This window comes from Humulus lupulus, chromosome 1 (assembly GCF_963169125.1).
Source record: "Humulus lupulus chromosome 1, drHumLupu1.1, whole genome shotgun sequence".
In the NCBI taxonomy this organism is placed as follows: Eukaryota; Viridiplantae; Streptophyta; class Magnoliopsida; order Rosales; family Cannabaceae; genus Humulus; species Humulus lupulus.
This window is the reverse complement of record NC_084793.1, coordinates 154,470,152-154,494,284: the sequence shown is the minus strand read 5'-3', so window position 1 is coordinate 154,494,284 and position 24,133 is coordinate 154,470,152. Positions and strand designations below refer to the sequence as shown.

At 35.9% G+C, this 24,133-nt stretch overlaps 2 protein-coding genes and 1 long non-coding RNA gene across 3 annotated transcripts; 2 read left to right on the top strand and 1 right to left on the bottom strand.

Moving 5' to 3' along the window:
- The first annotated feature begins 3,983 nt into the window (after positions 1-3,983).
- LOC133820899 (uncharacterized) lies at positions 3,984-5,540 on the top strand. The gene is made up of 3 exons (XR_009887217.1): positions 3,984-4,261; positions 4,366-4,538; positions 5,435-5,540. It is a non-coding gene; the product is annotated as an uncharacterized LOC133820899 (long non-coding RNA).
- Positions 5,541-6,476: 936 nt separating this feature from the next.
- On the top strand, positions 6,477-8,037 carry LOC133820886 (stromal processing peptidase, chloroplastic-like). Its single transcript, XM_062253459.1, has 2 exons — positions 6,477-7,193; positions 7,813-8,037. The coding sequence occupies exons 1-2, from the start codon at positions 6,951-6,953 to the stop codon at positions 7,891-7,893; spliced, it is 324 nt and encodes a 107-aa protein (XP_062109443.1). The 5' UTR covers positions 6,477-6,950; the 3' UTR covers positions 7,894-8,037.
- Positions 8,038-13,891: 5,854 nt separating this feature from the next.
- LOC133823597 (protein MOR1-like) lies at positions 13,892-17,964 on the bottom strand. The gene is made up of 5 exons (XM_062256462.1): positions 17,906-17,964; positions 15,808-15,896; positions 15,013-15,179; positions 14,808-14,883; positions 13,892-14,685 (listed from the first exon to the last, which is right to left on the bottom strand). The coding sequence occupies exons 1-5, from the start codon at positions 17,962-17,964 to the stop codon at positions 14,549-14,551; spliced, it is 528 nt and encodes a 175-aa protein (XP_062112446.1). The 3' UTR covers positions 13,892-14,548.
- Positions 17,965-24,133: the final 6,169 nt, after the last annotated feature.

Here is a 24,133-nt window from a genome sequence, read left to right as displayed (position 1 = left end):
TTTTTGGATTCCCTCTCCCCCGATCTCACTTTCTCTCTCTTTCCCTCTCCCTTGCGTCGCCTCTGCCCAGGTGAGTTGAACTAGCTCTGGCCACCACCTCCATACACACATGACACTAGGAGGAAGAGGAGCTCTCAAAACCTAGGACACCCGAGTCCTGTCGTCTCACTCGCTGCCCTCTCTCACAATGGGGAAGCTGAACCGTGACGTCGCCGTGACTTTGGAGGAGTTTTTCGGCCTCCATCATCGTCAAAACACAAATCCAAGGTCATGGTTGAGTCCAAAATGATGATAGAAACAAACCCCATTGAGGGATCGATTCCAATCATTGATGAAGAAGTGGGAGGTCCTTCATCGGAATCCATGGATTCCATGGTTGCTTAACTTCAATCCGCCCACCACATGCCACCGTGAGTCACACTGCCGTCACCACTAGCTTCCCCATTGAACAATATTCGAAACCCCTAGATTCAATTTCTCAACCATCATTGTTGAACAATTACGCCGCTGCCGTGGCCAGAGCACCACTGTGAGTAAGACCCAGCTCCAACTCCTTGGTGTTCTGATGTTTGTTTCGAACTTCACGTGTTACCACAAAGCTCGTATTGAATGGTGAACCTATTTGTATAAATTTCTAACCCCGATTTTAATTGTTGTCTATGATTTTATCATTGGAAATGTCGCAGTGATTAGAGAAGTGATTTGGCTCCTCAGAAGATAATAATGTCTTGTAGAGCTCGCCTAGAGCTCCTCAGAGTGTAGATTCCTCCTAACATGTTATTATCCGTTTCTAGTTGTGGATGTCTTCAACTTAGGTCACGTCCTGAGTACATCTGTTATGGTCCTCCCATCTTCTTGACCAATTAGTCTTCTAGGCCTAGGAGTTTGTCCTCGGGACTTAGAGGGAACCCCAGATGTCAGTAGGAGAAGCTTTGTACCGCAAGCGGCCACGTTACATCTTTTTGTGCTTTGAATAGTGGTATCGAGCCCGTACACTCAACAATTGGCATGTTCCAATGTGCTACCTAACATAGGAAGCATGCAGCTGCGTTCTGTTAGTGTCAAGGGGGGTATCTCCAGTAAAGAAGTGGGTTGCAACATATGAATTAGGCCCACCAACTTTATTAGGGCACCTGAAGGTGTTAATTAGTGTTAAACTCTCAAATGACTGGGAATATTTGTAATAAATCCTTATTAATGGAATTAATTGCCCCTATACACTTTAATTAGGGCTAGGGCGTCCATTGTAAGGGACTTTTGGCTTTTAGATATTTGATCCCACTTTTGTACTCATAACAATATATACGCTTCCTGAGAAAACCTCCATGGAAGCTTGCCATATCCAACATCAAGAATACTAATACTAAAGCCTCGTGGACTAGGGTGGTGTTTTTAACCTGAACCACATAAAATTTGTATCTTTTACATGCATTTCTTTTAGTTCTTGTTTAATTAGTTGGTAACGAAAAAGGCAGTCAAAATTTTGGTGATTTTAGTGAGAGCTATGCAGAAAGCTTTGAAGATTAAATAATGCTGACCGCCAAAAGAAATGCTCCAGATGATGCTGATCCTCCCACCGGAGTTGAGGGAGGACCACCCAACTGACCACCTCCACCAGAGTATACAGAGGTGGCCTAGATGGATTACGATGAAAATGCTGACTACGACAACAAAGACGGTGAGTTTTACGAGGATGATTATCCTCAGTCCATGGTTGAGGAACCACCAGAGGTGGTGGCTGTCAGAAACCAAGTCGCCACCAACATCAAAAAATTGATGCCCAGAAGAGGAATATCGCCACCGTACATGAGATGGTTAATTCCATGAGGGCTACTCTAACAACCCAAGGGCTGTGATTGGACCCTCATGGTGAGGTACCACTTAGGCAACCAGTTAGCGCCATCTGCGCACCCAGCTAGAGCATCGCCTGATGGGCCAGTGGGTGTGCCTCTCAAGCACCCCACTGACAGTGGCGCATGGTCCGCTAGCTGGCGTGCCACCTGCACACCCTATTGCAGCTGGAACCACACTTGCACCACACAATTGTGAAAAATGCAAAGTCGATGAAGATCTCGCACAAGGGTGGAAGAGAACTCATCGGGCTTCTGAGCCCGTTCAGGCCATGAGATGGGCCAATGATACCCAAAGGCATGGAATCTGAGACACTGCCAAGCCACTAGTGTTCGCGGAGCTCAGAGTGTCCCACCCAAAGCACGCTGCGACAGACCGCGTTAGGCCTGGAGGTCGTATCCTACCGACACCTCGTCCACCTCACAAAAACTCTGGCCAAGGGGCCAACATGAGAAATGTCTCTGCCAACTGAGGACAAGGAATCAATGTCTCGGTCAATAACGAATACGTTGACTCCGAGGGGAAAATAAAAGTAGGATTCCCCAAAGATGGTGGTCACCACCAAGCACAACCTGACTTGCAAGGCGACTTGAATGCTCGTAGGGGCAGGGTAACTCCCGAGGACTATCCTTGGAGACAACAACAACCAAGTAGCTTCAGCACCATGCCATATGTTGGTTTTAGTACCACTGTGATAGGCTAGAAACTCCCACTGGATACAATGCTTTTTAGCCGACATTTAGTGCTAGAACTGCAGCTCTGGCCCTTTTAGCGGCACCCAGAGAGATCCCCAACATGAGCAAATGTACTAGAAAAGGCAAGAGAAAGAAGCCCAAGAGAACTGGAGCAGCTCCTGACGAGAAGTATGTTCCACAATACTTCGAGTACTCAGACCTGGTGGATACTCAGGAGAATATTTTCCTGGTCACTAAGCAGTAGGTCCACTACCAAAAACCGTAACCTATGTGGAGGGATCGAGAGAAAAGACATTCCACTATGTTTTTCTGGTTCCATAATGATTTGGGGCACCATACCAACGAGTCCATGAAACGTAGAGATGAGATTGAAAGACTCATCAAGCTAGGGCCAGTGCACGCCCAGCCCAGGCTCCGGCCAGAGGATTGCCTCCACAGTAGGTGGTTCCTCAACCCCTAGGCCAAGTGCACGCGACTCTGTAGTAGCAGATAGCCCCTAGTGAACGGGCACGTAGCGACAATCTTTGACCGAACCTGCCTGGGAGGTATATCGAGGTGCTCGCAGAATCTCAATTTGTGGGCCCTAAACCATGACAACGATGTGGTGGCATTGGCCGACTTTCCAGCACAAATGCCTTGAATGATGAACCAAGTCATCACATTCTCTGAGGACAATGCTTAGAGTGTGCATTTTCCCCACCACAATCTTTTAGAGGTCAAGAGCCAGATCTCCAACAAGATCAGTTCTGTGAACATCTTGTTCAAGAAAGCCTTCGAGAAGATTTGGCTTATTGCTAGTTACTTGACCCCTTGCACCTCCACCCTTTTTGGGTTCTCAGGGGAATATCTTATTCTAATGGGGCAGGTTAAGCTACCAGTGACACTTGGAGAAGTTCCATGCTAAGCCTTCAAGTATTGCACATTTGTGGTCGTAGACTTCTCCTTCGCTTATAACACTACTACAAAATACCCTTTACGGGACACTTTTTTAGGACACGCACATAAATGCAAGTCCTTAAAAATATTTATGAAGTTTTTAGGACACTCATTGAGAGTCCTGAAAAAACGTAATTTAAGACTCGCAATGAGTGTCCTAAAAGAAAATGCGAGTCCTAAAAAAATCTGGGCTATAAAAATAAGTGTTTTACTTAATATTTTTAAGGACTTGCTTTGAGAGTCTTTAATACTCTTTTAGGACTCGCAATGAGTGTCCTAAAAGAATCTGCGAGTCCTAAAAAATCTGAGCTAAAAAATAAGTATTTCACTTAAAAAATTTAAGGACTTGCTTCAGGAGTCTTACTATTTTTTTAGAAGCAAGTCCTAAAAAAGTATTAAGAACCCTCATTTTTAGTATTAAGACTCTCCAAACGAGTCCTTAATTATTTTGAAGTAAAAAGCATAAAAAACTATGGCTTTTTCGAAATTATAAGGTTAAAATACACAAAATAGAAAACTCATCAGCCATTTGGGGATTTATTCATCACACGATCTAGGGCTGCTGGGTGGTGAACGGCGGCTGCTGGGCGAACAGCTGCTCGGCGGCGGCTGGGTGAACGGCGACGGTGATGGTGGTGAACGCCTCCAGCAAGCGTGGGTTCTCGGCTCCAGCACTCTCGGCGGCGGTGCGGGTTCTCGGCTCCATCACTCTCGGCGGCGGCGTGCTTCTCAGCGTGGGTCTCTGCTGGTTGCTGGTTGCTGGTTCACGATTCCAGCAGGTTATCTTTTGCACCTTTTATTTAATCTATCCACCATTATGTTTAAAATTTTATTTCTTATTTTGTCTCTCTCTTCCAGACCTCATCTGTCTCAAAATCCCTAGAATTCCTCTACACATCTAGCTCTCACTGCCTTTGAAATCCCTCATTTCAATACAAAGGGACCAAAGCCCAAATGAATCCTCATCATATCATCTCACTGTTTCTATGTGCATCGTCTTCCCCCTTCTTTCTCTACGGAGCTGTCTAGGTTTCATTTCATTTACAACCAAGTGTGGTAAGTTTCGATTCTTATATTTGGTGACCTTATTTGTTTTTTGTTTCCTCTGACTGTAAAATCTATCTTTTGTTAATAGATTTATATATTTCTTTATGGAAAGACTTTTGGTAAATGGTTAAGAATGACTTTGTGAGCATCCCATGAGCATAAGACATATGGAAGTGTTTAAAGACTGAATATATTTGATCTTTAAAATAATTCCTTAAGGTTCTTTGTTCTTCTCAATTTTTTTTCTTCATGTTAATTTCTATTCATGTTGATTTGGGGATATCTTTAGGTGAGTCTTGCTCCTGTATATTTTTTAAGAAAGTAGTAGCAACGTTGGTAATATTTTTTCTCCCCTGTCTCCTTTTCATTTTAATTTTATACCCATCATGATTTTGGTATACTACCCATTGTGATTTCTGGAATCACTTGAATGTTCAAAACGTAAGAATAAAATATAAGAAAAGAGCACTTTGAAGAAGTAGTTAGTTTACTATGCTCACGGGGAGATATTATATATATATATAAATCATTTATAGGTGATGTCTCTTCAATTAATTATATATGATGTTGTTAAATTTTTAATCTTCTGTTTTTTTATATTTTAATTTGTAATAGAAAGATGATATTTCCTACAATAGAACTTTAATAATAATAGTTATTTAAAAATTTGTAGGACCATGTTTGATGTGTTTCTTGTGGACTTCTTGAATGTCATGTTTACAAATTGCCACTTATGATAACTTTAAAAGCTTGGCTCTGTTTATGTAATGTAGTTTAGAATTATAGATGTTTCCTATACGAAAGCCTAAAAGATTGAAGAGTATTCTAGTATTTCTTGAGACTATATATATATATATAGATAGAGGTATCCAAGTAAGTCTGATTCATGTCTTTTAATCTCAAAGCTGTTGCAGCCCCAAATTAGTAGAAATTAAATGATGGCTTCTACTAAAGATCAAGTTCTACAAGCTAGCAAATATTGTCAGAAATTGCACTAAATGATCAGGTACTGAGTTTATATTTCAAATGAATTTCCTTTTGTTTCCACACTTTATTTAATAGTATTGAAACTTGAAAGAGCTTGGTTATATATATATATAGTAATTGGAATAGTAATTCATAGTTATACCATTAAGACAAAATAGAAAAACACAGATTTTGGTGGAGCATGAACCTATACATATAATATAATCTAATTCAAACAAATGAGGTGCACACCAACCGTTTGTTAAATGGCCTCTCGAAACTCTGTTATTGTTATTTGTATTAGTTCTATTTTGGATGGAATAAGTTAAAATGGTTGGTCTTGCCATTGCTTTCATTTTATTTAGCAGCTATTGCTGTCACATAAAACTTAAATTAGTTATCAGTTGTGTTAGTGCTGAATTTATTCTTCGATGTATTTATGAGCTTATATGCCTGTGGTTGTGCATTATGCAGGTTGATCATTCTCAACTTATTTTGGTCTATATGTATTATTAATTTTCATCATGTCCTAATGCAATTTATGCTATTTGGTAAATGCCTTGTTCTAATTACAATTCATTTATCAACAAATTTATACTTGCAGTTCAAGACTAGACTATTTAATTGTTGAAAAGATTATCTGGTCTAAACTTGCTGGACTAAAATAATTTTTTTAGTTTCATTTGGTTGATATTGTCTTAAGGACAACTTTTTTAGTAATGATTTATCATTGTATTTATGTGAATGAACATTTATTATAGATTTGTTCTCTGTTTTTGTTATGCCTTTGACTTTAACTCTGTTTTTTGTTGAGTTGAAGTGTTTTGATCATAATAATGAATATATCATTATTTTTACCTAAACCAACATTTACTTATTAATGAATTTTATATCTTGCTAATTGCTGAGATGATATATGGGTGCAAAGCAATACTTTTTTAAACTATTTGACTCTTGTTTGTAGGCCAGATTTGATTTATATATATATAGAAAGGAAGAAATAAAACTATCTCTTTTTTAACAGCAAGTATTTGTTTTCTTTTGAAATTAGTGGGGCTGAAAAATTACATGAAAATTTGCACATGAAATTTTTTATATGTATATATATGCTATTTATCTCAGACCAAATGATAGTTTGCCACGTTCAGTATATATTTGAAATCTACTGTGAAGTTGTTATCTATAAATATACATATTATATATATAAGCTTATGCAATGGTGACAAGTTTTCTTTCACCAATCAAATTATGGTGAAAGAAATCATACCATATTGAAAGGAAGTTTATGACTAGTCAAGTTCATAAGCTTAGGTGTGAATAGATACATGGTGACCTCTATAGTCTCTTATTTATGTGCATTTATTTATCGAAGTTTTAATAAGAACATATTAATAGACGGAGTTAACACTTGTGGTGCCATTTACTTGGTTAAAGTTTTTTGTAGTGAGGCTAATCATGCTTGCGCTGTTTCAGGTTCATCGCTTGAAAGAATTTGGGGTTACCAAGGGAGAATTGACTCGCTATTTGGATGCACTTTTGAAAGATAGTGAACATCTGGCAGCTATGATTGATAATGTGTCATCCGTAGATAATTTGGATTTTATTATGGAGAGTGACGCATTGGGCCATACAGTAATAGACCAGAGGCAAGGACATGAGAGTTTGGTCACTGTTGCTGGAACAATTAAACTTGAGGAGGTAACAACTTTACTATACAAGACTAGTTCTGTCTTTAGAATCTGTACTGTGTTGAGCTTGATGATCTTCTGTAAGAACTTAGCTCTTCATTCAAATAATAATATTAAATTAAATGGCAGTCTTGTTGAGGTAGTGTGGTTATATAGCTTTATGGTGAAGTTTTATTCATCTTTGGGTGTGTTGTGCTTTTGTGCAAAAAATTAAGCAGTTATCTTAGTTTTGGTCATTTGGTTAACTAGTGAACTAAAGTGTTTTTTTTTTACCGTCTGTGCAGCCTCCTAGTATATATTTATTGATCTTTTATTCTCAGTTACCTCATTTTTCACTGGCATGTTATCTTTAATTATTTTCTTGTATAGGTACGTTCTATTGGGGCTAAAGTATTGGGACAACTCAAAACACATTTTTTTCAGTGATTTACAATAAATAAAAACATGTACTGGTGAATTATGTTTTAATTTTCATGTAATATGTTTTTTTTTGTAACCTATTTATTTGTTAAATTTTCATGTAGTATATTTCTGTTAATTGATGTTGAGCTTTGCTTAGTCAGATTATACATTTTTTTTTGAAAAGTTTGATGAAGCTAATAATTAAAGAACTTTTTTACAATGTGCAGGTCTATATTGAGATGCATTTCTTTAGCGCAATACTAGACAACAATGTTGAAGCTTTTAGAATCAAAATTATATTTCACTAACTTTGTATACATTTCTTGTTTAATATTTGGTGATGATAGAATTTTACTATAGTATAAACTATCATGTAATATGATTTTGTAAGTCGAGAAGACTAAATACTGGAATGATATTTTTGAGTAATTAATAAATTATTTTGTTGTATTTTCTTTTGAAATTTTAGAAATCTAACATATATAATACATTTTGGACACTCAAAGGGATATATTTTTTCTAAATCAAAATGAAAATTGTAGCTGCATTTTTTTTAAAAAAAAATTACTTTTAAGGGCATGCAAAGTGAGTCCTAAAAAATTACTTAAAGAACTAAACTAGATTTTTTAGGACTCGCAATGAGAGTCCTAAAAACATAAGTAAAGACATTCAACCAGATTTTTTAAGACTTGCACCAGATTTTTTAGGATTCGCGTTGCGAGTCCTAAAAACATTCTTTCAGGACTCGCAATGGGAGTCCTAAAAACTTAATTAAAGACACTCGACCAGATTTTTTAGGACTCGCACTAGATTTTTTAGGACTCGCGTTGCGAGTCCTAAAAATGTTCTTTTAGGACTTGCATTGCGAGTCCTAAAAACTTAATTAAAGGCATTCAACCAGATTTTTTAGGACTCGCAACCCGAGTCCTAAAAACAATTTTTTAGGACTCGCAATGCGAGTCCTAAAAAACCTTAGTTTTTAAGGCTCTCAAATAGAGGACTCGCGCCTCGCGAGTTCTAAAAACTTTTTTAGGACTCGCAATGCTAGTCCTAAAAATCCTTTTTTGTAGTAGTGTAATGCCATTCTGGGATGACCATCCTTGGTAGAGTTTGGAGAATTCACCTCAATATGCCACTTGTGCATGAATTTCCCCACAGTGGAAGGAATAGACACAGCCTACAAAGATCAAGAGGAGGCCTTCCAGTGCTACAATGTGTCACTCAAGCATCCAGTGATGGTGATTGAGGCGGCAACAACACACAAGCAGCCTCCTCCTGAGGTGACAGAGGTCCAGGCTTTCAAAGGGAAAGGGAGTCTAATGAGTTCCACCCCGGAGTCCAGGAAGCACTACAAGAAAAAATTCTTTTAATAACACCAAAAATGTGTTATCAAAACCTACGATAACACTTTCTGATGTGTTAAGACAGACTATGTTATCGTAGGTCAGGGTACTTTACATAACACTTTATCAGTGTTATACAGATGTGTTATTGTACTGTCAACGATAACACAATTTCTATGTTATTTTAATATATAGATAAGTGTTGAATTATGTTATTTATAGTCGATACTATAACACTTTTTTTGTGTTATACTACACTTTAGCATAACACTTTTTTTGTGTTATACTACACTTTAGTATAACACTTTTTTTGTGTTATCCTACACTTTAGTATAACACTTTTTTTGTGTTATACTACACTTTAGTATAACACATTTTTTGTATTATACTACACTTTAGTATAACACATGTGTTATATTAGCTTAGAGAAACATAATCTTTTTTTACTTACAAAACTAGGAAAATAAATATGAAAGTTGAAGCCAAATAAGGTAACATAAATAGATTTTTATTAATTACTCAAATGTAATTACAATATTTAGTCTACTAGTCTAGGCTTAAGAAATCATATTACAACATAATTTATGTCCAATTCAGATTCATTTATCACTAAATACAAAACAAGAAATGTATACAAAAATTAGTAAAATACATTCTTCCATTCTAAAGGCCGCAACTACAAATGTTGTCAAGAATTGCTCCAAAGAAATCATCTCAATATACCTGCACATTGTAAAAAAAAGTCTTTTTATTATTAAGAACATAAGACTTAAGCTAGTTTCCACCTGTAACCATATAAAGTTTAAATAAGCAACTCAACTCAACTCAAGCAAACATCTATTTTATCATACATAGAATAAGCATAACATATCAGTGAAAATAAAAGTTTATATATACATAGAATAAGCATAACAGGCATTTGTGTTGATAGTCACACCCTAATAAAAAAGAAAAAGAAAATTCGTATGTGTCACTATGTTGTAAGTTGGTTATGTACTATATATGGTTCGAAAATAAATTAGCTTTTGAGGAGAGAGATTTTTTAATGAGAATTAAGTGAGCTCAAAAAATTGGAGACTTTAAGTATGAATTCAGTAGCTTATAACAGATAGAAAATCTACAATTATATCCAAATATATATATGTATGAATGCAGTAGCTTATAACATAAGGTCTAAAATTATGTATATATATATATATCTATGTATGGATACGGCTAAACAATAATCTGGCAGCCATGGAGATGAACCATAACAGTACAACCTAGCATCATAAAGATTACTAAAGGCTCACTGCTAGTTATGAAATGGAATAAAGTAAATGGATTGTATGTGTTAGATGGGTAAACTGTATCTATTGCTGAAGCTGATGCTATTAAAGTTCAAGAAAATGAGATGCAACTATGGCACTAAAGGATGGGTCATATAAGTGAACAAGGCTTGAGGGAACTACACAACCAGAAAATTATAGACAAGATAAAATAAAATAACAAAATAAAGACAAACAAAGCAATAACAAATTAAGACAAAGCTTTTTCTAACAGACTTTTGGATTATCAACACTAATACAATCTAATCTAAAGGAAATTTTTTTTAATTTAAGAGATGAACTCTATCTCTAAACAGAGAGATACACCACAAAATGTAAGAAACCTATCATAACTTAAAAAAACTTTCAAAAAGATCACTCATGGAACTAAGAAGTTTATGCTCAGTCTAATATAAATTAAAATACTAAATAAGAGGAACACCTCGTGTAGTTAATGACCATTAAACAAATAAGCTCCAAAGCTTTTCACTTGACTGAGAAACAAAAACAGGGCAGTACTCATATATTTCAGTTGGGGAAACAAAACTAAGTAGACTAGGAAAAACAGAGGACAAATATCATCATCAGGCCAAAAAAAAAAGTTCATAATCTAAGAAGCAAAGGTGGGCCAAAATAGATATAGACAAAATCAAATCCAATGTAAACAAGAATGCACTGCAAACATGTTCAAGTTACTTGATACAAAAGCATCTAAGGCATTGTCAAGTAGTGTTCAAAAACATGCATTATAAAACAGATTAATAATAAAGGTAATCTTTAAATAATTCTTCCTCTAATCTATTAACAGGTGATAAAGCAAATAAAGCATTATAAAACAGAGAATAACAAACTTAGATATTCAAAAGCCCTCAGATCTCATAAGCTAATATGGTCATTAACAGTGTACATGAGAATTTTCATTATAAGCCTTAAGAGCACTCACAATAGATTCTGTAAAATAGACTTTTTCTGGTGAAAAAGTAGAGAGAGAGAGAGAGCAATATATATGTATGTATGTATGTATGTATGTATAGAGAGAGAGAGAGACAAGGCTTATAATGCAAAACCATGAAACTGCTTCTGAAAATTAGATTTTCCATCACAGGGAAAATAAGCATGCAAAGAAAGTGAAAACTAACAAAAAAAAAATGAAAATATCTTCATATTATTACATAAGGCAATAAAATATATATTTTGTAGCTATAAAAAGGAGACCATTTTAATATATAAATGCCTTCAGAGATTAATGCTAGAAATTTCATGAACATTGAAAATTCATTAAGAACCAATCACATCTTCAAGGTTTAAACACCACCACTTCAACCATCACCTTTGGCATTCACCACCACCAACAGCAAACACAGATCATCATCACCACAGCCAACATGAGAACATAGTAATAAATAAATAAATAAAATAAAATAATGGATCATGGTGAGTACCAAAGATGGTGAGAGCAGAAAAGATGGAGGCTCAAAATGAAATCAATGCACATATCAATACAAAAATAAAAGTTTTCATCATTAGGCACAAAGTAATCTAGAAACAAACTAAAGAACCGTGGAAAAAAAAGGAAAGTAATCATCAAGCCAAGGCATTGTTTCCAACATTGAGTTTTTCCATCATAGGGCTTGTTGAGGTACTGCTGAATAAAAAAAAATTAGTATACATTGTTCCTCTGATCTAAATAAATCATAAAGAAAAGAAATTCTTAAGACTTTAATCATCAAAATTTTAATGTGTTTAAGTAAGATCAAGAGTAATGTTAGTAAAAGAACACATTGTTAGAATTCTAGTTTGTTTTAACTACCTGGGGTACTTTTGCTATTCTGTTGTCAGATCAAGAGTAATGTTAGTTAGTAAAAGACCATATTGTTAGAAGTCTAGTTGGTTTTAACTACCTTTTTTAGGAGTCGATATGAGTTGTTGAAATCAATTCTCATTAAAGTTTATTGAAACTTAAGCCTGTACATTTTCTCCACAATTTCTATTTGCACTCCTGGAAAGAATCTAAACTTCACTCTCACTACTTTCTGTTTCACCAAAACAAGACCATTTTCAACATTCTAAAGAATTCCAAAAAAATAAAAAAATAAATAAATCAACTTTTCTCATTGGAATTTGTGTGCGAGTAATGTTGAAACACTTACATAAACTTCTTACAGCCTTTAAATAATTTCTCGCAGCGATCTTTCAACTCTCAGCTGACTGCTCTATAGAACACACTTGTCAAAGAAGGCAATTGAATAGTATAGAAACTCTACATTGCATTAAATATTGATGTACAGAGAAAGAGAATTAGGGGCCTGGGAAAGGATTTGAAGGGCCAGGGGAAAGATAACCACAACTAATCACCCACTGATAATCTACTTTATCATTTTTTAACAGAAAAATTTTTTTTGTACATAATCCAACTAATTCAGGAAACTATTTCAAAACACCCCCACAGGACCCGTACCTTGTCAAAATAACTCCCCTGCTTTGCTTCTTTCTTCTCCAATCTGCCTTCTGCATTCAATTTTCTGAGCTCTACTCATTGCCTGAAAATGAACGCATTAATTAAGTAAAACCATTTTCTCTGATTATATTCTGCAATGAAAAAACCCATAAAAAATAACATAAAATACCCAAAAGAAATTAAACCTGTAGGTCATTTTGAGGGTTCCAGTCCGAATCAAATATGATAACTGTATCTGTTGTTGCAAGGTTGATACCTAGGCCACCTGCCCGAGTTGAAAGAAGGAAGCAGAAATCACCACTACCAGGTGCATTAAAATGACCCATTGCTTGCTGACGCAGTTCAGCCTTAGTGCTGCCATCTAGCCTTTGAAATTGAAACCCTCTATGTGACATATATTCTGCTAGTATATCCAACATTCTTACCATCTGCAATAAATCAGTATTATTAATTTAACCATCAGCAAATACTTATCTGGGCATTGAGTAATACAATATACTGCGAAGACATAATCACAGTCTTAGATAGATAACTCCCATACTACAATAGTAAAGATACAGGAACACTGAAAATCAGCAACATGCCTTTTATTTATCTAGATATATTGGCATTATAATTTTCTTCAGTATGAAAGAAAACTAACATGGTCATCAAAATGAAGATAACAATTAAAAGAGCGTAGAAAAGCAAGTCTCACCTTTTCAAAATAAGTAAAGAAATAAATCACAACTCTCACAAAGTAACCCAAGGATTCCATCAACTTCTAAGGTCTAAAATAATAGCATACTCCACAAATATAATAAAGAGTGTATGTTTTGTTAAATCATCAGTTCAGCATGTAAAAGAATTAGGTGCTGCTTGGCTTTGCTGAAACAGGAGAACGAACGGTTGCTTCTAAATTCATCAGAACCAATGCATATAATTTCTTTCTTGTAAGGGTTGCATCTCACAAGGGTTTCTAATTTTCATTTAAAAGGTTAAACTCCAAACTTTTCACATAGCAACAATGCTTAAAGCTAGTGAAAAGATTGCACAAACTGGTTGTGAGGAAAATGCAAGTCTTAAAGATAAAAGAGGAAAAAGAACATGATGTGAATCATCGATCACAATAAATATGAATCACAACAGTTATTAATAACATAGGATTTTGACAGAAATGAAAAATAAGCTAAAGTAGAAACATTTTTCTCACCAGAAGATATGCGTATAACAGCTGGACCTAGCTTGTCCTGTGGAACTGGTAATGTATCCTATGTTCACTGATATCTCAACCATAAGAACAGAAGTAAAAATGGAGAAAATGAGAGGTAAAGAAAATCAAAACAATCAACACCAGTTGACTCTTACACAAAATTAAATACTGAATAGATTGTAATGTATATCTGACATTGGAAGGGCATTACATATAAAATTTGAAACAATGCCAACATTCATAATTAAAAACAGGCATGGTATTTGACTTGAAACAAGTATTGCACATATAAAATGCATCAAGTGTGGAAACTGTCGTATATCTAGCATTAATAATTAATCATAGTTTAGATGTAAATATAATATTTGCTGCACCACGAAAAATATCTAGATATTATTCACAAGGAAAACATGCATGGTAGATAACACAGATAATTCAGGAATTTTGAACACACGAAAACCAGTGTCTAGATAAATCAAAATCTTGATCCCTACTAAAGAAGAGATGGCTAGACTTGTGAAGATGAAAAAAAAATTGACTTAGAAAAAAAAAATAGTGAACATAATGATAGTTCCATAACAAAGTATAAGAGGAAACGACCAGAATGGCAACAAGAACCAATAATATCTAAAGAGTACACTACATAAAATTTGCGATCATGAATTAGAAATCAACCTTGCTTGCTTTCTCAACAGCTGGACCCATTGCACATGCAACATTGCCAATGCATGTCAATGTTGCCATGACTAAATTTTTGTTGTTGTCACCTAGACGACCCCTTAGAGCACCAAACAATTCAGCTGAAAATAAACATTAAACAATAATTAACAAATGGGAGGATATAAAGGAGGCTGAATAGCATGTACAATAATAAATAATAACAATAGAGGGAGAGAGAATTTAAACACATGATAGAATGTACCAGTTCCATTGGGTTGGACGCGCTTGTTAGCCTCTTCCAAAACTTTATTCACAGCATCAATTGACTCCAAGCGAGCCTAGAAAGCAGAAAATACAAAACATCAAAACACTACAATGGCTGCTAAATATCTCCCCTTTAGGCCTTCCAGCAGCAGGCACGTGTCAGGCTCCATCCCTAAAAACATTAATTATGATCAAAATATTACCTTCCAATCAGTACTTTCTAAGCCTTTAAGCAGGGTAGGTGTAATCTTCCCACTAATATCTTCCCGTGGCAGGCCATCTAGTCCACCAGAAGATGCAGATGTAGAATCTTCATTAATCTCTGGACTTTCTTCATACTGATCATTATGAAACCCCAGTTGATTTGCAGCTGATTTATTGTGTTAGGAAAACATAATAAGGCTAAACCAGGAAGAAAACAGAGAAAACAAGAATTTGACAACAAGAGAAGAATTTTAGCATGAATGCTTTGAAATCGTATTGATTCCAATGGAGGGATGAGCTATTTATACACACAGAAAGAGTGGTTAACTATCCACACTACAATGAGAGCTCACAACTCTAGTACAAGAAATTAAGAGAAACTAAACTCAGGGTAAAACAGAACAAAATTGAAATAACAACCATAGGCACCTTGAATAGTATTCAGTTGAAACGTGGAATGTTGGTTGGTGGTTATATAACAGTACCTTATATTGAATAGGCCTTTACGCTACTGTTGTCCAAAGTATATTCTAACAAACAACATAAAAATTTCCAATAATTCACTAGTTAGTGGAAGTAATATTTCAAGTCAACATATACATTTTTTCACCCAAACTTTTAACTATTTACAAATATGTGAATAACAATTAAATCTTGCAAGATGCAATACCATTCAAGTGATTCAAATGTACAAATACATGAAAATATGCTGCTGAAAATTTCATTTATTAGAACTTTAATTGTCAAGTACACAAAGTTAATGAACATTTAAACTAATATGCCCTCACAAGTACCTAGCAACTTGTGATACATCTTTGATTCTAAATCTCTACATGGTGGTCGGTTCAACTGAAACACCACTTTGACAATGGTGATGGAATAACTAACTGAAAAAAATAGTTGTCATTTACACATTTACACATTCACACAAAAAACATATTGATTGATTTAAATCCCATTTAAACATATATAAATTTTTCTATAAGAGGATTAATATTTGAAGAAGCCTTCCCTTTTAAGCTCTGAAATAACCACCAAGCTACAGAGTCCAACAATGACTAACAACCAACATCAATTGAAAAACAAATACCAAAGGTCACTCTAGTATAATCACCAAGCATCAGTAAAAAATGCTATATGGCTTTAGCAGAGCAGTTTAACAAAAACACAGCCACATAAAAAGTTATGCAGTACTAAAGCATAAACAAAAATACATGCAACAAACACAACACCAATAAAAAAAAAATACACAAATGAAAGATTAGAAACATATAAACAAGTTCTCCAATAATAGCACGAAACACCATCAACCAAGAAAAAGACAGAGAAACATAACTTGAGACACAACATGACTAATAAATACTACATATATATTCCAACAAATGTTGTCTCCACTCTATACAAATAGCTAATTGAGTCTCCACTCTATACAACAAATAGAATAATAATGTAGCATTTGCTATAAACAAAATGATATAAGAATGACTTTGGATTATAATCCAGGCACAATATCTATATAGTTTGTCTTCATGCATAATAATTTCTTCCTTTATATTGTCTTTGACTAATGTAAATATAAATAAATTCATAAATAAGATCTTGTCCTCCCCCTTTGTAATCTTGAACTCTCATTTGAAAGGTGAAACAAGGGTCTCGAAATGAGCAATTAAAAAATATCTATTAAATTGTATGTAAAAATATTGGATAGTTGCGATCTACAATAGATTAAACTACTTGCAAGACACAAGAAATGAAGTTGTATTCATGGGAATAATTGGACTGAGATCATCATTCATCAGCATGCACCCATTTCTTAGAACGTTTGGAGGAAAAAAAGAGCGCAGGCACTTACATTATTGATTCCTTTATAATGGATAAGGGCACCCCCATTATTTAATACACATATAATTAAATATAAAAAATCATAAAAAAAATAAAAACTAGCTAGCACCCACATTATTGATTTCTTTATAGCATATACGGATATCACATTATTTAATATATATATAACTAAATATAATAACAACTAGCTAACACCCACGTTATTTAATTTTAATATAAGTAGTTGATTGCTACAAAAGACAAATGTGTAGATACAACACAAATGGACAAATGTGTTGAAGTTATATATATATATTTATATATATCTCCCATAGATAGTGAAAATGAAGCAACAAAAGGGTGTTAAAGTTACCTGATTGAGAGAAGAGTGTGTTGTTATGATTGTAATGAGACATCTGGAACTAAAGTGAAAGCAGGTCGATCCATACTTTATATATATATATATATAAGAACTTGCTAACACTGAATCAATATCCATTTAACGCTGAAATGAGCCCAGGCAAATACAGAGGAACTCTTCAAGAAAACAAAAAAAAAAGATAAAACACAGGGGAACTCATACTCTATTAAAGAAACTGAATCAGATAACAAAGTCACTACAATCTATAAAGTCTTTGGAAATTACAAAACAAAAGAAAGATAAAAATTAAAGTTTAAAAAGACAATAGCCATATTCGGTCGCTGATAGTAAAATCTAACATACAAAGCAAAACTCTGAAATATCACCAAAAAAAAAAAAAAAACCAAAGCAAACACGGCATCCAAAGGAAGAACAAAACACCATATCACAGCTTATATCAAATGCAAAGTCAACAAGCTGAAAGGGCATATATTCGGTCTATACATATATTAAAAAAATTCAAAACCCAAATCATAATCAAGTGGAAACACAACCAAAGAAATTTTAGTATAGATTTATATCATCTAAATATCAACATGAAAATACATAAACATGATCTAGTGTTTGGAAATATATTAAAATCTCAGAAGAAAAATTAAAAATTACTAAAATTATTTAAGATATGAGAAAATGAAAGATGAGAAGCAAACCAGGAAGAAGGAACACTACTCCGTGATTGCAATTCAGATTCTGAAGAAGAAGAATTCATGAGTTTCAGGGATTAATATGTGTTTTACTTTGGACTTTTATCGAACATGTGGTATGCCAGATAATTATTATCATGCTCAATCTGATTTATTTATTTATACAACCAAACCTTGAATTATTTAATTTATATAGAGAAAAGAGTATAGAGAAAACACATCCAACCATTTTGATTTCTCATAATTGCTACTTTCTTGTGACAACGAATAAATATAACAAAATGAATAAACACACACGTGTACTATATGCAAAAAAAAAAAAAAGTAAAATAAATAAAATGAAACTAAAGAACAGAAAACCCTCTGCTCTTTCTCAGTATCCGAAAGGTATTTCTCAAAAAATTCCTCTACTGAAAATGTGTTGAATGAGACCCTATGATATGTATAGCTAGCAAGCAGAATAACTCTCATACGATGTAAAACAAATATACATATATATATATACACATTGATTATCTGATATTAAATTGAAATCTGAATTAATAAAATACCTCACATAGACAAACGGAGGTCAGAGTACTCTTGCATGGGTTCTTGCTTCCAGCAGGAGAGATGTCGGCATGGAGGACATAGAGCAGCAGGAATCGCGTGAGGGAGAAGGATCAGCGCACCTCGTACAAGTCGTGGTGTGATCCAGCGGCTCAAGGGAGAGACCGAGAGAGCTACTAGCCTACGGGAATGACCGAGAGAGATAGACCGAGAGAGCTACTAGCCTTCGTGAAGAGAAAGAATGAAGAAGAAGAAATGGGTAAGGGGAAATGGGTACACGGGAAACTAGAATAAATTTAGTCATTTTGGTTGGCGGTACTTTATTTTACTTTGCCGCCCGAAATTTTTCACATAAACCATAACTCTTTTTAAATACTATTATAATCATGTGTTATGGTAATGGGTGTTTGGTGTAGTGAAGAAAGGGCTATAAAGACAATGGAGGAGGACGAGGAGGTCACCCTTGACACCTCCAGTCTTGACAGGAAAACCAAGGTTGGAAAAAATCTCATGGTAGAAGTCTGAGAAACCTTGTTGTAATTCCTTAAGGAGAATCAGGATGTCTTCGTATCATCGCACTTCGAGATGATGGGAATTGACCCAAATATCATATGGCATGCTTTGAATATTGATCCTAACGTCTCCCCAATACAACAGAAGCGGAGGACAATGGACCTGATTCAGGCAGAGGCTTTAAAGGCAAAAGTCAATAAGCTTCTCACCAACGACTTCATCCGAGAAGCCCAATACTCAAAATGGTGCCAAAGCCAAATGGCACCTGAAGGACTTGTATAGACTTCTCCAACCTTAATAATTCATGCCCAAAGGATTGATTTCCATTGCCTAGGATCGATTAAAAGGTCGACACCAACTCTGGGTACAAGCTCTTGTCCTTTACGGATGCGTACTAGGAGTACAACCAGATTTCAATGCATGTTTCTAACCAAGAGAACACTAGTTTCTGAACAGACAAAGGTGTCTACTGCTATAAAGTGTTGCCCTTTTTTCTTAAGAATGTTGCTGCCACGTATCAAAGACTAGTTAATCGGTTATTCAAAAACCTGCTCGGTGTGAACATGGAAGTATACGTGGATGATATGTTTGTGAAGTCTAGGATGGCCTCAGACCATATCAAAGATCTGTCAGAAGTATTCTTGATCCTCCGCCGATTTGGGATGAAGTTGAATCTCCAAAAGTACACCTTTGGGGTTGCCTCTTGGAAGTTCTTGGGCCTCATGGTCAGCGCCCGGGGGATAGAGGAGAACTCTGTGAAGGTTAAAGATCTAATAGAATTTCCATCCTTGAGGAAGCATAAGGATGTGCAAAGCTTGACGGGAAGGATAGCCGCCTTAAGTTGTTTTGTCTGGAAGGCGACTGATAAGTGTGTCACTTTCTTCAACACCATTCGAGGAGGCCAAAGGTTCGAGTGGATAGAAGAATTATGAGCAGGCATTCCAGCAAATGAAGGTGCATATGGCTAATCCTCCAATTTTATCCAAGCCCATAGAAGGAGAGCCCCTGCTCTTGTACATGGCTTTCTCTAAGAATGCCATTAGTGCTGCCCTAGTCCGCGAAGAAGGCGGTGTAATGCCCCAAAATCCCTAATGAGGTTTAATCGTCAGATTAGTAGGCCGGGAGGGCCATAATTGATTTATTATTCCATTAAATGATTATATGCATGTGTTATGTGAATTATATTATTATATGATGATAAATGCATGCATGTGGGTCCACATTTCATTATAAGGGCATTTTGGTAATTTGGCCCGTTGAGGGCATATTTGTATATTTGCATGCATGTTGGTGATTATTGATGACGCCACATTATAATGTGTATTTTTTTGAGCTATTTGGCATGAGACGATCTTTGAATACTAGTTAGCAGTTTGGTCATAACAGGGTTAATTTCGGGGCCCGGGATGAGTCTCGAGGTAATTTGGTGATTAGTGCATTACCGGGAATTAAAGGGTAATGGGATATAATTTATTAGCACTTGAGAATATTGTGAATAACGGGAATTGGAGGACATTAATTATGATTAACGGGATTAGAGGAGAAAGGACGGTTTTACCCTTGGTAGCTTAAGAGGGAATTAAATGACCTAGAAGTATTTTTGTCTTTTGATCTAAGGATATATATTAGCCATAGAAAGTTGTAGAAACTTGCAAAAACAGAGCTTCTTCTTCTTCTTCTTCTCTCGACTAAATTTCTTCTTCATTTCCTTTGAATTTTTTAACTCCATTTGAGGAATCAAGCTAGGGAACCAAGACTTGAGGGTCTAGGGTTGTGTTCCACCATTGAAGAGGGTTCCATGTTGAGATTGAGGTAAGATTCCAACCATAGAAACTCTAGCTATACTCTAATTTTCTTTTGGTTTTCAGCTTAAATTTTAGATTGGATAGTTGAGAATTGATGGGAGTTTTTGGCAAAGATTGAATGGGTTATGATGCCTAGAAATTGTATGTCTAGTTTTTGGGTTCATTTGTGAGTTTGGATTGAGTTTGGAATCAAGTTTTAAAGTTTGGAAGTGGGGAAATCAAAGGAGGAAAACCAGGGCTGAATTAGCCGAGTTCTAGTGCTACAGCACCCAAGGGAGGGCGCTACAACGCTATTCAAGGCCATTCATCCCTGCTTGTAGCACCTAGGCACTAGGGGGGCAGTGCTACCCTATTTTTCCAGGGTCCTATTTTGGCCACTTTTGAGGGTTTTTGGCTAGGGATTTCAATTACTAAGGCTCGGGATCGAATCTACTAACCGTTTGAGTATGATTCATGGTCCCGGGAGTGAGGTTTAGATCATGAACCTTTTATTGCTCATTTTCATTGATGGAAGTTATATTTGGTTATGACAAGGTGACCACTAAGGAATCAAAGGATCGATCGTTCTTAAGGGTTGTTCTTTTATTGTTTCTCGCTCGAACCAGAGGTAAGAAAACTGCACCCAGTATGTATGATTATTAATGAGACATGTTGAGTGTTATATTTGTGGACATTGATTGCATATTAAATGCTTAACAATCTTGCTTATCTATGAATGGCACTGACCTATGAGTCTGGAATCGGCAATGGTGTCAGTACTGACTGTGAAGCTGTGACTCATTAGTCAAGTTCGGTAATAGTACTGAGCATGGTTGTATGGTATTGGCTTATGAGTCAAGAACGGTATTAGCGTGTTTAATGCAATTGAAAAGATTAGATCTAATCGACATAAGCATTATCATCATAAGCATGAAATGCTTGACCAACCTTAAGTTCGATGAAAACAAAAACACTTGTCTAGTCTAAAGTCTAGTTACTTAGAGCCAGGGCCAGAACACCCAGGTGACTGCATCGTGACATGACTATGGGTGCGGAGCCCAAGTTCGTGACTTACACATTAGTCACTTATTTGATTCAAGTTTGTGACTCCATAGTCACTTATCTGGTTTAAGTTCGTGACTTACTCATTAGTCACCATCTGTTTAGGGCTACATGCCCCAACATGATTATTAGATCTCAATATTATTCGATTAGGGATACAAGCCCAGTATGATTATCATAATCATCATTTGATATTGTATACATGCAGTAATGAGTTTTTTTGCTGAGCCTTGGCTCACGGGTGCTATGTGGTGCAGGTAAAGGGAAAGAAAAGCTCACCCAACCTTGAGTGGAGAGCTTAGGTGGCGATGTGTACATATGCGGCCGCTTGACCACCACGGCCAAGGTGTTTCTCAGAGGAACTAGGGGTTAACCCTATTTTTGCCGCATAGGTCATCAGGTTGTAATTTTTATACTGTAATGACCATTTTGGATTGTAAATAACTTGTAAACGTTTTTATGGGCCCATGTACTATTTTATCTTTTAAATAAAATATATCCTTCCCTTTTGATCGAGATTTTTCACCTTAGCCTATTAATAGCATTTAGATGAACGTTTATAACCAAGTGACTCATTTAGCGTATTAAGCACAGTTTAAAGTTCACAGTAACGGTCTTGGAGTAACCAGGGCGTTATAGCAGGAGCCAACATCTCGTCTACAATGTGAGTAAGAGACTCCTTGGTGCGGAGTCTAGATATCCAATCATGGAGAAGCTAACATTCTACCTAATGGTAGCTTCTCAGAAGCTGCCACCCTAGTTCCAGGTGCATCCCATTAGGGTCCTCACAAACCATCCCTTGCGACAAGTCCTCAAGAAGCTTGAGTCTTCTGGGAGAATTCTTAAGTGGGAAATCGAACAAAGCATGTGCGATGTCACTTACCACCCGAAGACTGCCAACTAAGGGTAGGCACTGACATATTTCATTGCCGAGTCACTGGAGTTCAAGAGCTTCCCTCAAAAGCCCCAGTAGTCAAGCCCACCTGGAAGTTGTATGTAGATGGTCCTCCAATGAGAATGGAGTCGGAGCAAGCCTTATCTTGGTGTCCCTTGAAGGGCATAGGGATCATAGTGCTTTGAGAGTTGGATTCGACACCTTAAACTACGTAGTTCAGTATGAGGCACTCATTGCCAGAATTCGGGTGGCCCTGGAGCTTAAAGCTCAGGGCCTTGAGATTTTTAGTGATTCTCCGCTCATGGTGAATCAGGTCCTCGAAGAATATCAGGCCCGGGGAAAAAAAAGGCCACTTATCTTCCTAAGGTCGGGGAAATGCTACACAACGTAAAGAAATTTACGATCTAGTAGGTGCCAAGGGAATAGATTTTGAATGCTGTTGTTGTATCCAAGCTTGCTACCACTAAGGAAGCTGAGTTGATCAACGTGGTCTCAATAGACTACTTGGGTGCACCAAGCATTTCAACTCCCGAGGAGATAGAAGCAGTTCAGCCATAGGACAAGAAAGCCTATTATGAAGTACCTTGTCTTCAAAGATGTACGTGATCATGGACAGTAAATTTTACAGGCAAGGATATTCAATGCCCCTTCTCCGATGTGTGTCATGGAAAATGACCAGCCTCATCCTCCGAAAAGTGCATGAAGGCTTTTGCGGGGACCATGCCAGGGGCAAAACCTCGCCAAGAAAATCCTAAGACAAGGAAACTTTTGGCATACAATGAATGGTGACGCAATGGACTATGTCAAGAAATGCGATAAGTGCCAACGCTGATCCAACTTACCTTGAGCTCCTCCGAATGAGCTCACACAGATGAAAAGTCCCTATCCCTTCATAATTTGGGGCATTGACCTCATCGTCTCCTTACCCACAATAATGGGAGGAGTTAAGTATGTTATTGTGGCAGTCAAATACTTCACAAAGTGGGTCGAGGAAAAACCTCTCACTACGATCACTTCCAAGAAGGCGCTATACACTACAAGAAAAAACAGTATTCATAACACTTAAAAACTGCTAACCGGAACTATTGATAACACTTCTGAAAATGCTAACATAGCCCCTCTTATTAAAAGTCCAGTGTTTTCTATAACAGTATTTGAATGTTATGTTCGGTGTTATCTTAAACTATTCAATAACACATTTTTAGGTGCTATAATATTCAAATAATAACATTTAGATAGAGCTTTTGGTTATAAATTTGAAGTTTAATCTTATACTTTTTTCATAACACTTTTCAACTGTTACATTTGATTATTTTGATAACATTTTTAGTTTGTTATATTATATAAACCATAACGATTTTTTACGCTTATAATATGTTTTTAAATCATAACATATAGTAATAAAATTTTAAATTTTATTTTGATAAGTAT